At 70.3% G+C, this 14,238-nt stretch overlaps 2 protein-coding genes across 2 annotated transcripts; both read right to left on the reverse strand.

Moving 5' to 3' along the window:
• Positions 1–895: 895 nt before the first annotated feature.
• Positions 896–4,177, reverse strand: TPGS1 (tubulin polyglutamylase complex subunit 1). Its single transcript, XM_062178646.1, has 2 exons — positions 3,807–4,177; positions 896–1,648 (listed from the first exon to the last, which is right to left on the reverse strand). The coding sequence occupies exons 1-2, from the start codon at positions 4,175–4,177 to the stop codon at positions 1,111–1,113; spliced, it is 909 nt and encodes a 302-aa protein (XP_062034630.1). The 3' UTR covers positions 896–1,110.
• Positions 4,178–4,906: 729 nt separating this feature from the next.
• MADCAM1 (mucosal vascular addressin cell adhesion molecule 1) lies at positions 4,907–7,417 on the reverse strand. Its single transcript, XM_062179400.1, has 5 exons — positions 7,357–7,417; positions 6,995–7,267; positions 6,543–6,851; positions 5,219–5,914; positions 4,907–5,022 (listed from the first exon to the last, which is right to left on the reverse strand). The coding sequence occupies exons 1-5, from the start codon at positions 7,415–7,417 to the stop codon at positions 4,907–4,909; spliced, it is 1,455 nt and encodes a 484-aa protein (XP_062035384.1).
• Positions 7,418–14,238: the final 6,821 nt, after the last annotated feature.

Consider the following 14,238-nt stretch of genomic DNA (forward strand, 5'->3'; position numbering starts at 1 on the left):
GGCACACGGCCTGGTGAGGAAGGGATGCGTGCAGTGTCGCGCGCCGGCCGGGGGAGTAGAGCCCTGGCGGCATGTCCACGCAGACGGCCAGGCGTCCAGGCCCTGAGCGTGTGATGAAGACACACGGAAGCGTTTAGAAGCCCCCAGACCCCAAGTGTGGAGGAAGCCGCCTCCCCTGGCTGTCTTCACGGAGTCCTCACGCTTGGGGCACACGGAGCGAGGTCCCAGGTTCATCTCGCGGCACGGTGTGAGCACCCTGCGGTATCACCCCATGGCTCCGCAGCTCCAGACAGCGGCAGCCAGGCCGGCGTGTGCCCAGGCGCTGGCCACCCCCCACCGGGGACTGCCACTTCCAGCCCCAGCCGCTCTCTGACCACGCTGCCCAAGATGGCCCCACCCACATCCCAGGAAACTGGCCGGGCCCTGGCTGCTGTGGGCTTTTGGGGAGGGACCTAGTGGGTGGAAGAGCTCTCTCTCCCTCAAATAAATCAGTGTTAAGGAAAAAACAAAATAGCAGCCATGTTTTGAGGTCGTGAACCTGCAAGGGGGGCCGGCCCCTGAGGGCCAGAGGGAGGGGCTGCAGCTCCCCAGGTCTGCGGCCCTGAGGAGGGGTGGGGTGGGGCAGGCTGACTCCTGGGCCCCTGGCGTCGCCTGCCCTGTGCCAGCTCCGTGTTGGGAAGTTTGGTCCCTTGCATCTTCCCCACTGGCAGAGGGGCTGTGGCTTAAAGGGGCAAGACGGAAGGGCCTGGGCTGGACACCACGCTGCCCGTCCCCGTCAGCACCACCACCAGCCACCTGGCAGGGTTGGGTCCCAGGAGCGGAGTCCAGGGGCACCCCAGTGGTTACAGGGAGGCGCAGGGTCGGCCGGGGCAGCGGGCAGCACGCACACTGGTCAGCCTCCAGGGGGTTTTATTAGAGCTAGCAGGGTCCTGGGCCGGTGGGGCGGGACCAGCAGGGAACAGCCAAGGTCTGTTGGGAGCCAGCGTCCACTTCCTGGGGGGCTGGGGGTCTCGGGCCAGATGCACCGAGTGCCGGTCCTCAGCCCTGGTTCCCCCTGGGGAGCAGCGGGGCCGGCCCGGCAGGGGCAGGGAGCTGGGCTGAACTGGGGCCTCAGCTCACCGGCTTCACCTTGGCGATGAAGAGCGCGGCCGCCTTCTCCAGGAACTCGTCCCGGGTCATGGGGGAGCTGGGCCGCCTGCCCGCGGCGGCCCGGTCCATGGCCAGGGCCAGGCTGTCGGGCCCCAGGCGCGAACCGGCCTCCAGGTAGTGCGCGGGCGCGGGGCTGCCATCGCCGGCGCTCAGCGCCCCCTCCAGGGTGTCCAGCACGGCCTGGCCCACGCGGCGGTCCGCCACGGCCAGCGCCGGGTCCTCCAGCAGCCGGAACAGGGCGCCCGCCTGCGCCACGAACTCCAGCAGCACGAAGCAGGCGAGCATGCCGGCGCGGAACACGCCGAGCGGCACGGCCTCGTGCTCGCGGCACTGGATCTTCCGCAGCAGCGGCGCCACCGCCTCCTCGGGCGCCGCGCTGTCCCGGCAGATGCGCCGCAGCAGCTCGCTGTAGGTGCGCCCGTCCAGCCCCGGCCGCTTCCTGCGCCCGCTGGCGCTCAGGCAGTCGTAGGCCACGCTCACGTTGTTGTTGAAGGCGGTCCTGCGGGCAGACGGGGCGCTGACGGCAGGGGGCGGGAGGCGGGGACGCCCGCCCGCCCACGCCCGGCCGGCGAACCACACACCCCGCACTCGGCCGGGTGATACCCGACGCCCTTCCCTTGGCCGTGTTCCTGCAGCGCCTCCTCCCAGCCAAACGCATAAAGCTGATGCCAAGTCACTGCCGCCAGCGCACAGCAGGTGTCATGGGGGCACCTGCTCCTCACCGGCCAGCAGACCCTCCCCCAAGGGCTGGGGTCCCTCCCATCCGTGCGCGAGCCATGCATGTGGGGCGAGCCTCTGGTGCAGAGCATCCCTGCGGAAGGCACGGAGCTGTGCCCCCACAGCACTGTGTCTGGAACGCAGGGATGAGCCCCCGCGTGGGGCGACCACGTCCCCGGCCCAGCCCCTCCCGGCTGCTCAGTAGCCGATGCCTCTTCCACTGCCACGGGGGGAAGCAGAGGCCGGGCTCACCGCCCCGCCAACAACCCCGCCGAGGAGTGACCGGGCGGGTGTTGGTGCTGGGGAAGCTCAGCTCCAGGAGCGGGGACAGCCACTCCTCGGGGGCCACGCGCCTGGCCCTGTGGTTGTTTCTGTGGCTGGCCTGTGGCGGTGCCCACCCCATGCGGGGCTGGCCCTCCCTGCCACCGGCTCCGTGGGCGTGGGGCACGCTTCCAGCCCGGCCTCCATGATGGCCCCCATCTGGCTGAAAACTCCTCCTCTCGGGGACATGGGCAGCTGGGCAACACATCCCCGCTGGCTTGGTCACTCTGTGACACCAGAGGCCAGCGCCCGCCCCAGCTTGTGGGGTCACCCTGGCAGGAGCCAGTGCCACTGTCCTCTGCCATCAAAATAGTGCCATCGGGGGGACCCTCAAGTCACCCCCAGAGGAGATGTGGCCAGAAGACCGGGCCATAGCCCTGTGGGCCCTCCTGCATGTAGCTCTCCCCCCACCCAGCGGCTGCACCCCTGGGGCCGTCGGAGGCCCCCCAGCCCATCGCCACCCTCTCCCGGCGCCACCTCCCAGGATTGTCACCGCTGGGGCTCAGCTCACCGGCAGGGTCATGCCCACGGCCCAAGGCCACCTTGCCCTTGCCTGTCCCCGGGGCTGGGTGGCCCCCTCTCTGAACAATTCCTTGCTCCCTGTGGCTCAGGACTCCCCTGGGCCGGAACAGAAGCCGAGCCTGGAGCTGGGAAGTGCACCCCCCCCAGTGCCATCTCCCCACCCGGGCCTCCCTGGGCAGAGGCCCCACCACGGGCACTGGAACCAGCACGCTGGGGGCTCCGGCTGAGACCCGGACCAGGGGGCAAGGCAGCGAGCTGTGGCCCCTGCAGGCCTGGGTGCCAGTCTCGGCCCTAGTGCCCGTCTGCACAGTGGCCACTGGACACCTGCTGAGGGCGCATCAGCTGGGCACGCAGCAGCTGGGGGGGGGGTGGTTTGCTCTGTTTAGGAAGGAATGCTTCTGGGCCGGGGTCCCCGACAGGCGCCGGCTGTTCAAAGTCCCGGCTGCTCCATCTCCCGCACAGCTCCCTGCTGGCCGCCTGGGAGAGCCGCGGAGGTCGCCCTGAGCGCATGGGCCCTGTGCCCATGGGGTGAGTGGAGGCAGGGACGCTGCTCGCCCCAGAGAAGGAGACGAACAGTGGGACCCTGGCCGGGACCCCCGGGGCCGGGCACGGACCTCAGCCAGGGTCCCCGTGTGGCTCCCGGGAAGGCCTCAGGGGCCGTCTCTCTGCCCCTTGGTGGCCATGGGGGCGTCACTTGGTGTCCGCTTGTGCCACGGAGCCTGGCAGTGACCAGTTGTCCGTCCACAGGAGGCCGTAGCAGACAGCGGACACCGGGCGGCGCCGTCGCCCCCACCCAGCCTACTCCAGACACATGCGGGCCCCGCATCCCTCAGGCAGGCAGGACCCTCCCCCCCGCCCGCCCCGTCCCCTCGGCTCGGCCCTGCGCAGGAAGGGGCGTCCGGGCCCCGCCCTCCCTGGGCTATGAGGCCGCCTTCAAAGCCAAGGGCAAGAAGGGAAACTGAGGCCTCACAAGCGGCGAAACCCACCCCGACCCCCAGCGTAGGGAGGACCGCGGCTTCCAGCATGCCTCGCGCGCCCACCGGAGGGGAGCCGCGCGGGGCACCCTGGGAGTTGTAGTCCGGCCGCCTGCCGCGCACCTCTGCGAGTGGTGAGCCAGGCGAAGGTGCCATAGCGCGCGGCCTAGGCGCTGCTGCTGCAGCAGGAGCTGGCCCGGAGGCTCCCCGGCGCCGCCGTTCGTAGGCGAGCGCAGGCCCATGTTCTCGAAGTAGTGCGCCAGGAAGGCGATGGGCTCCTCGGGCCGCGCCTCCAGCACTTTCAGCAGGGCCGCGCGCAGCATCTCCGTCACGCCGACCTGCCGCAGAAAGTCCTCCTCGCTCTCGGCCGCCGCCGCCGCGCGGGACACCGATGGCCGGCCGCTGTCCGTGAAACTGGCCGTCGATGCCGCCGGCCGCCGCTTCTCCACCGCCGCCATGGTCGCGGAGGGCAGCGGGACCGGAAGCACTGCCATGTTCCACAGGGCACGGAAGCCCCGGGAGGCCATCTTTGTTAAGGGCGGAAGGCTCGCTTCCCCGCCTTCCCCAGCTCCTCAACGACGCGTCCCCTTGGCGCGCAACATGAATCTTGCCAGATTCCAAAATGGCTTCCTGGGAAAGGCCTCATTTCTGGCGTGAAGCCGGCCTGGTTGCCATCTTGGTGAGGGGCAAGCCCTTTAGTGACAGGGTCTCCTAGCAACCGATCTCGCTGGTTCCCAGCGAAGCCTGGCACTGGACACTCCCGGACCCGGGGACTGAGGGCGGCCTGCGGTCCTGGGCCTCCGTGTTCGGGGCGAGCTCAGCCGACCTTCGCCCAACAGTGCCTGCGTCTGAGGGGCTTACCCCGGGGGGACGCCCTCCTCAGCCCCCTGCAGCGGGCCTGGGGGTCCACTGGAGCATCCCTGCTGCCAGCAGGATGTTGGCCCAGGTTCTGACCGCCTAGGGGGCCCCTCACGCCGCGCTCCTTGCGACCCTAACTCTTGTATGGCGGGTGTCCTCTCGGGGCAGGCGCCGCCGGCCCCCCCCCCCCCTTGGGCCGAGCAGGCTACCACGCTCCGCGCTGTCTCGTGCCCTCCCCTGGCGACCCCAGACCCGCAGGAGACGTCATGGCCGGACCCACGGGCCTTTATTCCAGCTGGGGAGGCCAGGCGCGGCCGCCGGGGAAGGGTCACTACAGCCCTCTGAGGACCTGGCGGGCGGAGTCCTCACCGCGGGGCGGGGCGGTGGCAGCGTCTCCGCAGGTGGCCGGCGAGGGCGGCCAGCAGCAGCAGCAGCGCCAGCGCCAGGCCGCCGGTCCACAGGGCCAGGGGCGGCCTCGCGGCTGCAGGAGCAGGAAAAAGGGGCCGATCAGGGCGGAGCGCGTCCTCCCCTGTGCCCCCGCCCTGGGGTTCCTGGGGGCATGGCCTCCCTGGGATTCCTGGGGGCACGGCCGCCCTGGGGTTCCTGGGGGCACGGCCTCCCTGGACGCTGACCGCGCCCTCGCACTGGGCCTTGGGGTTAGGCAGCAGGGAGCAGACGCTCCGCGGCCACGAAGCTCAGAGCCCGCAGCTCCCCGGCTCTCAGGGTGGCCCTGGTCAGCGGCAGCGCCCCGGCTGCCACTTCCCTGGCCGCCCTCTCCACACCACTGGGTGGGCACTCACCTTCCTGCCGGCCGCGGACATACAGGCTGGCCACCTGGCCCCCCGGCTCCACGCGACACTGGAACCAACCCTCGGGGCTGTCCCTGGTCAGGGGCACCCTCAGCCAGGCCCGGGCCCCAGCCTCGGTCCTCTCGTAGGCTGCCAGGCCCCCCGGGGCCAGGGTCCAGCGCACTGCCACACCAGGGCCGCAGGCCACCTCGCACAGCAGCTCCAGGCGTGCCCCCTTCGCCGCCGAGGGCCGGGGCGCCTGGAGGATCTTGGGGTGGCAGGTCCCCGCGGGGGAGGCCGTGTCGGGGGGCTCCCAGGTAGTCAGGTCGGGGGGCTTCTGAGGGGTCGGGTTGGGGGAGTAGGGGCCTGGAGGCTTTGGGGAAATTGGGTCGGGGGGCTCCTGGGATGTCGTCTGGTTGGGGGGCTTCTGAGGGGTTGGGTTGGGGGAGTATGGGTCTAGAGGCTTTGAGGAGATTGGGTGGGGGGGCTCCCGGGACGTCTGGTTGGGGGGCTCCTGGGGTCCTGGATCCCGAGGCTCGGGCGAGGTCGGCCCCGGGGTCTTCAAGGTGGTCTGGCCGTGCAGGACTGGAAAGAGTAGCCGTTTGGTCTCCCAGCTGCCCCAGGCCAGCGACTCAGTCTGGGCCTGGGGTTGGGCCGAAATCCCTGTGAGGCTCCTCCCAGGACCATCTGGTCCACCGCAGGTATCCCGGCTGGGCGCAGGGGCCAGGCTGCTGCTTGGTCTCCCCGGGCCTCAGTTCCCTCCCTCGAACAAGGGACCAGAGTGGCCAGCCTCCCTGTGTGCAGAGGGGCTGTGCCCTGGCCAGCCCTTGCCACTGGGGGTGGGGGGAAGAGGAGGTGGGGGGGCTCCCACTCATCCCCTGTGTCCCCCTCCCATCCCCCGAGCCCCTTCCCCATGGCCTCCCCGGAGCTCTGTGCTGGGAACCAGGGCCCCCACCTGGGGGAGGGGAGAGCCAGGGCGGGGAGCGGGGGCTCTGTGGCCAGAGGCAGGAGAGAGCGTGAGGGCTGCGCGGTGACCACTGCCCTGGCCGCCACAGGGGCAGACTGAAGCTGCAGTCCCTTCTCCCCACAGGCCCCACGAGGACACGAGGTGACACGGTCCCTGGGTGCTACAAGGAGGGCCCGTGCACTTCCCAGTTGGGCACAGGGCAGGGCCAGGCTGTGCCCGCGTCCTGGTGGACCCCGGTAGGCTCACCTGGGATGTCCCGGGCCCGGCTCAGCTCCAGGCCCGGCAGCCTCATGGTGGCCTGGCAGCGCAGGGCCCGCGGGGCGGGGGTCCCCAGGGCCGGCAGCAGCCAGCGCTCCGTCACGTGGAACAGCAATTCCTCCTCCTCTTCCTCCCAGCCCAGGGTCTCGGCCCCCTCCAGCTCCTGGCCCTCAGCGAGCAGGGAGAAGGAGAGGGCGTCGGGGTGCCAGGGGGTGACATTGTGGGCCGTGCAGGCCACCTGCAGGTCCCGCCCCGGCACCAGCGCCGGCGGGGACACCGTCAGCTCGTCGGGAAAGGCTGTGGGTTAGAGCCCAGAGGTCAGGGCCGTGCCAGGCAGAAGGGTCCCGGCCCTGGAGGAGGCAGGGGCCTCCCGGAGGGCTCCCAGGGGGAGGCGGCCCTGGGCCAGGCCCGCACGGGGTGGGGGTGGGGTGCGCGCTCACCGTAAACCACGAGCCGCACGGTCCGCTGGAAGGTGAGGTCCCCGCAGGAGCCCACGCACACGTGCGTGCCGGTCGCCGCGGGCGAGGCGTGGTGCACGGTGAGCGTGCTCCTGCCCACGACCGACTGCACCGCGCCCAGGCTGGTGTCCAGACCCCGCCAACGCACGTCGGCCGCCGCGCCACCGGCACACGCTAGGCTGCAGGTGAACCGCCGCGACGTGCCCACAGCCACCGTCACCACGGGATCCGGGGGCTCCACCCGCAGGGGCTGGCCTGCGGCGACGGCGCCTCTGAGCTCGGGCCGCAAGGCCCCTCCGCGCCCGCCCCCGCCCCGCCGCCTCCGCGACCCCCGCCCCGCTTACCGACCCCCGCGCGCAGCAGCCCCAGCGACCCCGCCAGCAGCAGGGCGGCGCTCGGCCCCATGGCGGCCCTGTGCCCGGGCGTGGGCGGCCAGGCTTAAATAGTGGCGCCCCACGCTCCTGCCCTCCACCCCTTGCCACTCCTGGGGTTTTCCCAGGGCTGACCCCCCGACCCAGGAGGCTGTGGGCCAGTGATGCGGGGGGCCCGGGCCGGCGTCCAAGCCGACGGGGCGGGAAAGCCTGGGCGACTCCAAGCGTGGCTTTGAGGCAGCGGAAGCACGGCGGATGGGGGCGGCGGAGGTCGCTGGGCGGAAGCCCGAGGGAGCTGGAGACCGCGGCGGTCAGCGCCGCTCCGACGGCCGTCCTGCCTGCACTCCCCTTGGTGGCCGTGCGGGGGCGGCCGCGAGCAACCCGGCCGGGGCGCGGCGGGTGGGGGGGCGAGAATCCCGGAGCGGAGTCTTCCGGGGAGGGGGCACGTTCAGAGGCTGCGGTCTCTCTCAGGAGGGGGGGTCACCACTTCTCCCTGAGCTTGCTCCTGCGGCAGCCTGGAGCCCCTCCCTGACCCACACCTGCCACTGGCCCTGGCCCTGCCCATGCCCTTTGGACTGCTCCAGCCTTGCTCCGGTTCCGCCCAGCTCCCCTCCTGCGGGTTGTCTGCCCCTCTTGTGGGTCACCTCCCCCTCCTGTTTGTCCCCTGCTCTCTGTGGGTCACCCCCCCAGTCGCTTTGTCAGCTGTCACAGGTGCCCTGTGCGCTGAACCAGGCCGGGGGGACCGTCACCCCAGCAGGCCGGCAGGACGCAGCCAGGGGAGTGCTCCTGGCTTGCACTCTGGTTCCTTGGCGGTGGGGGTGGGGGATGCAATCTCCAGGCATGGCCGTCTGATTCTGGACAGAACCCAGGCGGGGGGAGCTGGGAGGGACACCAGAGCTCCCCCCCCCCCCCCGTCGTGCCCAGCGGTGCCGGGAAGGCCACACGAAGAGGCCAGCCACAGGAAGGCCGACTCAAGGTGGACCCTCTCTGGGCCGGAGGTGCGGGCCCTGCCCGGGAAGCTGGGCCCTTAACCCGGGCTGGGGGCAGCAGGCCGCTGAATGGGCCACTTCCCAGCCCCCGACTATGCTTCCTGCTGCCCGGGGGCAGGCGGGGAAGGGTCAGGGCGCCAGGCTGCCGAGGCCCACGCAGGGCGTGCCCCCAGCTCTCCTGGGCCCTGGGTCCCCGGGGCCGGTGCTCTGCAGGTCTGGGTTCCTGGGGTTTGTTAGGGACGCCCTGTGCGACAAGGAGCCCTCCGGGGTACAAGGGAGAGGTAGGGGCATCGGGGGGCCACTGGCCGGGCGCTGGAGGTGGAGGCAAGGAGGGGAGAGGGGCAGGGGTGAGGCGGGGGGGGGGTGAGGAACCCGGTGCTTCAGTGCCTGCGTTTATTCCACGTTTCCTGCCTGCACCTGGGGGCCTCAACCTAGGCTTCCTCAGGGCACTGGCCCCCCTTCCTGGCATTGTCCTGCCCCAGGAAGCCCCCAGGTCTCCCTGGAGACCCCCCATCCTGGCTTCCCCCATTGCCTCGGAGCTGTGTGCATCCCCGGAGCCCTGGCACGTCACCCCCCTGCCACCACTGGTCAGCTTTGGGGTGGCCGGGTGCCTCGTGAGGGCAGGGCCTGCTCGCCCTGGCACCCACCGCCCCGTGGGTCTGACGAGCCAGAGGGAGGGGTGGACCTGGGTCCAGGCTGGCGGTGCCTCTCCCTCCCTCTGCCACGCTCAACATGCCTTGGCAAAACCAGGGGTGGCCATTGCGCCGGTCTGAGCCAAGGAGGTGTCACGGGTGGCCAGAAGCGTAGGACGAGGGAGCGGCTGCTGGGTGTCAGTGGGCTGGCTCTGTGTTAGGTTCTGGGGGAAGCATCTAAGACGGCCACCTGGGCCGGAGGGAGTCCTTGGTCCCGGGGGGCTCCTCCCTGCAGGCCCTGGGGGCTGTGACAGCTGCTGCCACTCCCTGCTGCCCACCAGGCTGGTGCCGGGCACTGGACATCCAGCCCCAGGGGAGCTCAGTGGTCCCTGACCACAAGCCTGCTGGTGGCTGGCTCTGGCCCCTGGTGCCCACATACCTGTCCCGCGGGAGGTGTGGATGGGCAGCTAGGGACCTTGGGGGGCCCTTGTGGGTGAAGGGGCAGCTGGGACAGCGGCCACTGCAGGGGGTGGGTCTGGGAGCCACAGGCTCCTGGGCAGATGGCACAGGCGTGGGTGGCTGGGCAGCTGGCTGGCCATGCGGGCCTGACAGCCTTGTCCAGGGGCCCTGAAGCCACCATGTCCTGAGTGCCACATGGACAGGGTGGGGTTCAAATGGGTGCAGGGGTGGGGTGGGTACCTGGGTATGGCCTCAGCCTGCTGTCCCCCATGCTCACGGCCCAGCCCTCACACCCCAAGTTTTGTCAGCACCTGGCAGCCGGGTGCGCCCCTGTGGCTACATCCACCCCTTCCCCTCTTCCCCTCCTCCCCTCCTCCCATCTCCTACCAGAGACGCCGCCCCCCTCCAGACCCCGCCAGGGCCCACCCGGCAGCTGGGCCCCATCCTGAGCTGTGCAGGGCCCTGGGGAGGCGAGGGGCAGAGCCAGGGGCTGGGCCAGGTCCGCACTGCGCACTGCGGAGCGATTAGGTCACAATCGGAGGCGCTGAAGGTGTGGGAGTCCCGGCCCCAGGGTCTGCGTGGACCCTACGTGGACGGACGTCCTCCGGGACCCGCTGCGCGGGCGGCGTGACCAGCTGCGTCCCCATAGCGGCCAGCAGCACCTCGGCCGCGAGGCCGCCCCGGCTCCTCCGGGAGACCCACGGGCGTGTCGAGGGTGGGTGCGGCCTGTCGAGGGGCGGGGCACCCCAGCCGGCCCACGCCCCCGTGCGGCCTCAGGGCGGGGCTCCCACGGGCCCTCTGGCGCCTAGTGCTGGCGGGGCGGGGGCGCGCGCGAGCCCAGGCCGGGCGGCGGGGCGCCCCCACCCCCGGCACCGCGGACCACCACTCCCGCCTTCCCGTGGCCCACAATGCAGCGCGCGCAGTTCGCCGCCCTGGGCAGCGCCGGGGCTCGGGGTCTGGGGTCCGGGGGTCCGGGGGTCGCTCGGTGCCTCCGCCGGGTTTTGTCTCCCTCCTCCTCCTCGCCCTGCGGCTTCCAACTGCGCTTCGGAAGCAGGGTCGCAACCGGGGCCCATCGGGACCCCCAGCCCGATGTGAGGGTGGGGGCGGGCATGTCGGGACCCCCAGCCCGATGTGAGGGTGGGGGCGGGCATGTCGGGACCCCTGCTCCATGTGAGGGTGGGGGCGGGCATGTCGGGACCCCCAGCCCGATGTGAGGGTCTGCTCTGGGTGCCCACGTTCGTCCTGCCCTATTTTAGGTGACCCGAGGTCCTAGAGCAAGGTGGGCAGACACCTGCTGGGGGCACTGGCAGGCCTAAACCCAGACTGGAAGTGGGGTGGGGGAGTGAGTCCCCAGCACAGCCCCAGCCCCCACCACTCCCTGCAGGTTCACAGCCCGGCCTCAGGGCCCTGTGAGCACCCATGCCAGCTGCCACGCACCACTTCAGTGCCCTGTTGAGACCGGGGACAGGCGGTGGGCGATGGGAGAGGTCGTGCTGGACGGGAGAAGGGGCAGTGAGGGGATGGGCACCTGCAGCAGGTAGCCCGGAGGCTGGGGGCGGTCCCAGGCTCAGTGGCACTGGCACTCCACTTGAAGGGAGAGGACCTGCTGGGACCCCCTGTGGCCTCCACACTCTCAGGGACCAGGCTGTCCCCCCAACCCTCAGTGACCAGGCTGTGTACCCCAACCCTCAGTGACCATCCTGTCCCTCCCGACCCTCGGTGACCAGGCTGTCCCCCCCAGACCCTCGGTGACCAAGCTGTGCCCCCAGACCCTCGGTGACCAGGCTGTGCCCCCCAGACCCTCGGTGACCAGGCTGTGCCCCCTGACCCTCGGTGACCAGGCTGTCCCCCCCAACCCTCAGTGACCAGGCTGTGCCCCCTGACCCTCGGTGACCAGGCTGTCCCCCCCAACCCTCAGTGACCAGGCTGTCCCCCCTGACCCTCAGTGACCAGGCTGTCCCCCCCGACCCTCAGTGACCAGGCTGTGCCTCCTGACCCTCAGTGACCAGGCTGTCCCCCCCAGACCCTCGGTGACCAGGCTGTGCCCCCTGACCCTCAGTGACCAGGCTGTCCCCCCCAACCCTCAGTGACCAGGCTGTGCCCCCCAGACCCTCGGTGACCAGGCTGTCCCCCCGAGACCCTCAGTGACCAGGCTGTCCCCCCCGGTCCCCTGTGTTCTCGCCCATGGAACGTGACTTGCTGGACTTGGGCTGGGTGCCCAGTGCAGTGAGAGAGCTGCTCTGTGCCCACTGCTCCGTGCGGCCGGCTCTTCCTGGGAGGGCGGGGGGGCCCGGGCAGAACAAGCCTGCCTTGTGGAGCCTTGTGGCCACACAGGCGCGTGAGCGTGAGTCAGGGGCCGGCGGAGGCACGGGGCGCTGTGAACGCTCCCCGGGGAGCCGGGACGTGACGGATCATGGGACAGATCGCAGTGTCGCGTGGGCCGAGGGGGGCTGACACGGGAGGCTGGAGGCCTTGGCTGCTCCCGCTGCCACGGTGTGCCAGGGACGGAAAACAACAGGGCATCTGAGAAGCCGGGTCCCTGGGGAGGCCCCGCCCCGGCCAGCGTGTGCCTCACAGAGTGCGGGGCCTCGGGTCAGCCACGGCAGCAATGCCACAGTGGTCACTTCCGGAGCAGATGTGCCGGGGCACGGGGACGGGGTGAGCACGCGTGTGCGTGGGCTGGGGCGGGCACACGTGTGTGCTGGCATGCACCCTGCGGGCCTCCTGCTGGGCCTCGGTCTCCTCCGTGAACTGGGGACAGGTCCCGTGACTGTGGTTGTGATCCGCGTCCAGGGGTCTGTTGAGTGGGTGCTGTTGTCACGAGGACTCTGCTGACCGTCCCCTGCACACACTTGGCACTGTCGGGGGTGTGGCCTGGTGTCCCTGGGCTCTGCAGGGCAGCAGCTCCCACCGTCTCGGGCCCATAGTCTGGTGTCCCTGGGTGGAGTCACCCCGGCTGCCACCCCTGGGGGGGTCAGTGCCGGATGGAAAGGCCGTCCCCTCGAGGCCCCTGAGCGCGAGGGTCAGTGGTGTCTGACCAAGGCTGTCAGACCGAGGGCTCACGCCTGATTCTGAACACTTAGTGTTGGCATAGCGGTCACTTTGTAAGCTGAAAGTACAATATTTTGGACATACTGGGGTAAATAAAATTGATTTTGTGGGGCTAGTGCTGGTGCATATCGGGTAAAACCACCACCTGCATCCCATCTGGGTGCCAGTTCGAGTCCGGGCTGCTCCACTTCCAATCCAGCTCCCTGCTGATGGCCTGGGAAAGCAGTGGAGGATGGACTGAGTCCTTGGGCCCCTGCACCCGCATGGGAGGCCTGGAAGAAGCCCCCGGCTCCTGGCTTCTGCCTGGCTCAGCCCTGGTCATTGCGACCGTTTGGAGAGGGAGCCAGCGCATGGAAGACCTCTCTCTCTCTGTCTCTGTAACTGTCTTTCAAATAAATCTTTGTGGAAAGATAATCGATTTTGCTTGTTTTCTGTTTTCCATATGACTAACAGAAAATCCCAAGTTACACATGGGGTTGGTAAGTTTCCCAGCCGGGATGAGGGGCTGAGATGGAATGGCCGCCCACTGTAACCACTGGCTCACAGAGCGTCAGCTCCAGACCTCTGCACCACCCTGGGACCTGCTTCGCTGGCCTGAAAGAAGCTGTCGCCGCTGAAGCCGGTGACACCCCCCAATGCCCCCCCCCCCCCCTCCGCCGTGGTCGCCGTGTCCTCCTCCATCGCACACCCTGGGCCATGCTCCCTGCAGCCACCAGAGGGCGCCGGGGAGCGACTGTCCCTGCTCTGCCCCCCAGCCCACTGTGGTTCCCACCTCACTCGAGGTGAATGCCCCGGCCACCGCCGTGCTGACCCCAGCTGCCCTCCCCTCATGTCCTCCAGCCGTGCAGGCCTCCCCACCGGCGCGTGCCGTCCCGGGTGGCCGCGGTCCCCATCTGAAGCTCCCCACGCTGCCTTTGCCGCTTACCAACCTGCACCTGGGCTCTGGCCTCTGTGACGCTGTCCCTCAAGCGCGCGGCCGTCCCCCAGCTGTCCAGACCCGGCCTTCCCGCCCCCCAGGCCAGTTCCAGACCTGTCACTGCACGGCTCGTTTGCATGCGTTTGCATAGATTTGCATCTCACTGGGAAGCCCTGTGTTGAGCGCCCTGGTCTGCGGGGTTGGCCGCAGGAGCTCTGCCAGAGCCTCTACGAGGCTGCTGGCCTGGCCATCCTGACAGCTGCACGCTGCCTCCCATGCCCCTCCAGTGTCGGCTGCTCTGTCCTGGCTCCCGCCACATGAGGAGGGGGAGCCTGAGCCATGGGGGCCGAGTCCCTGCGTCCTGCGTCCCCTGCCCAGGGCCTGAGCGCAGGGGGACGGGGCCACGTGCAGGCCCTCATCCCTCTGCCCGGCTCTGGTGTCCAAGGCTGAGGTCTTGGCCGATGAGAGGCCTTGCAGGCAGGAGGGAGAGGCTGGGCGGGGTCTGCCCACCCCCTCCCCGGTGCCCGGCTCTGCAGCAGCTCCAGAAATGAGCCGATGGCTCATGTGGCAGGGGTGTGGGCCATGGCCGGACCCCAGGCACAGGGCTCAGGCCTCGGGGGCTTCCAAGGACAGACTCCGGGCCAGTGGGGCCAGAGCACGGGCCCGTGGGAGCTGTGTCTCGGTCCCAAGGTCAGGCTTCCCGGAAAGCTGAGCTCTGATCAGAACCGAGAGGCACCTGCGTCCACAAGCTGAGCCTGAAGCTGGGGTCTCCCAGGGGGCCCCGGAGCCCCAGGTTCCCCACTGTAGT

The sequence above is a fragment of the Lepus europaeus genome, chromosome 20 (genome assembly GCF_033115175.1).
Source record: "Lepus europaeus isolate LE1 chromosome 20, mLepTim1.pri, whole genome shotgun sequence".
Taxonomy (NCBI): Eukaryota; Metazoa; Chordata; class Mammalia; order Lagomorpha; family Leporidae; genus Lepus; species Lepus europaeus.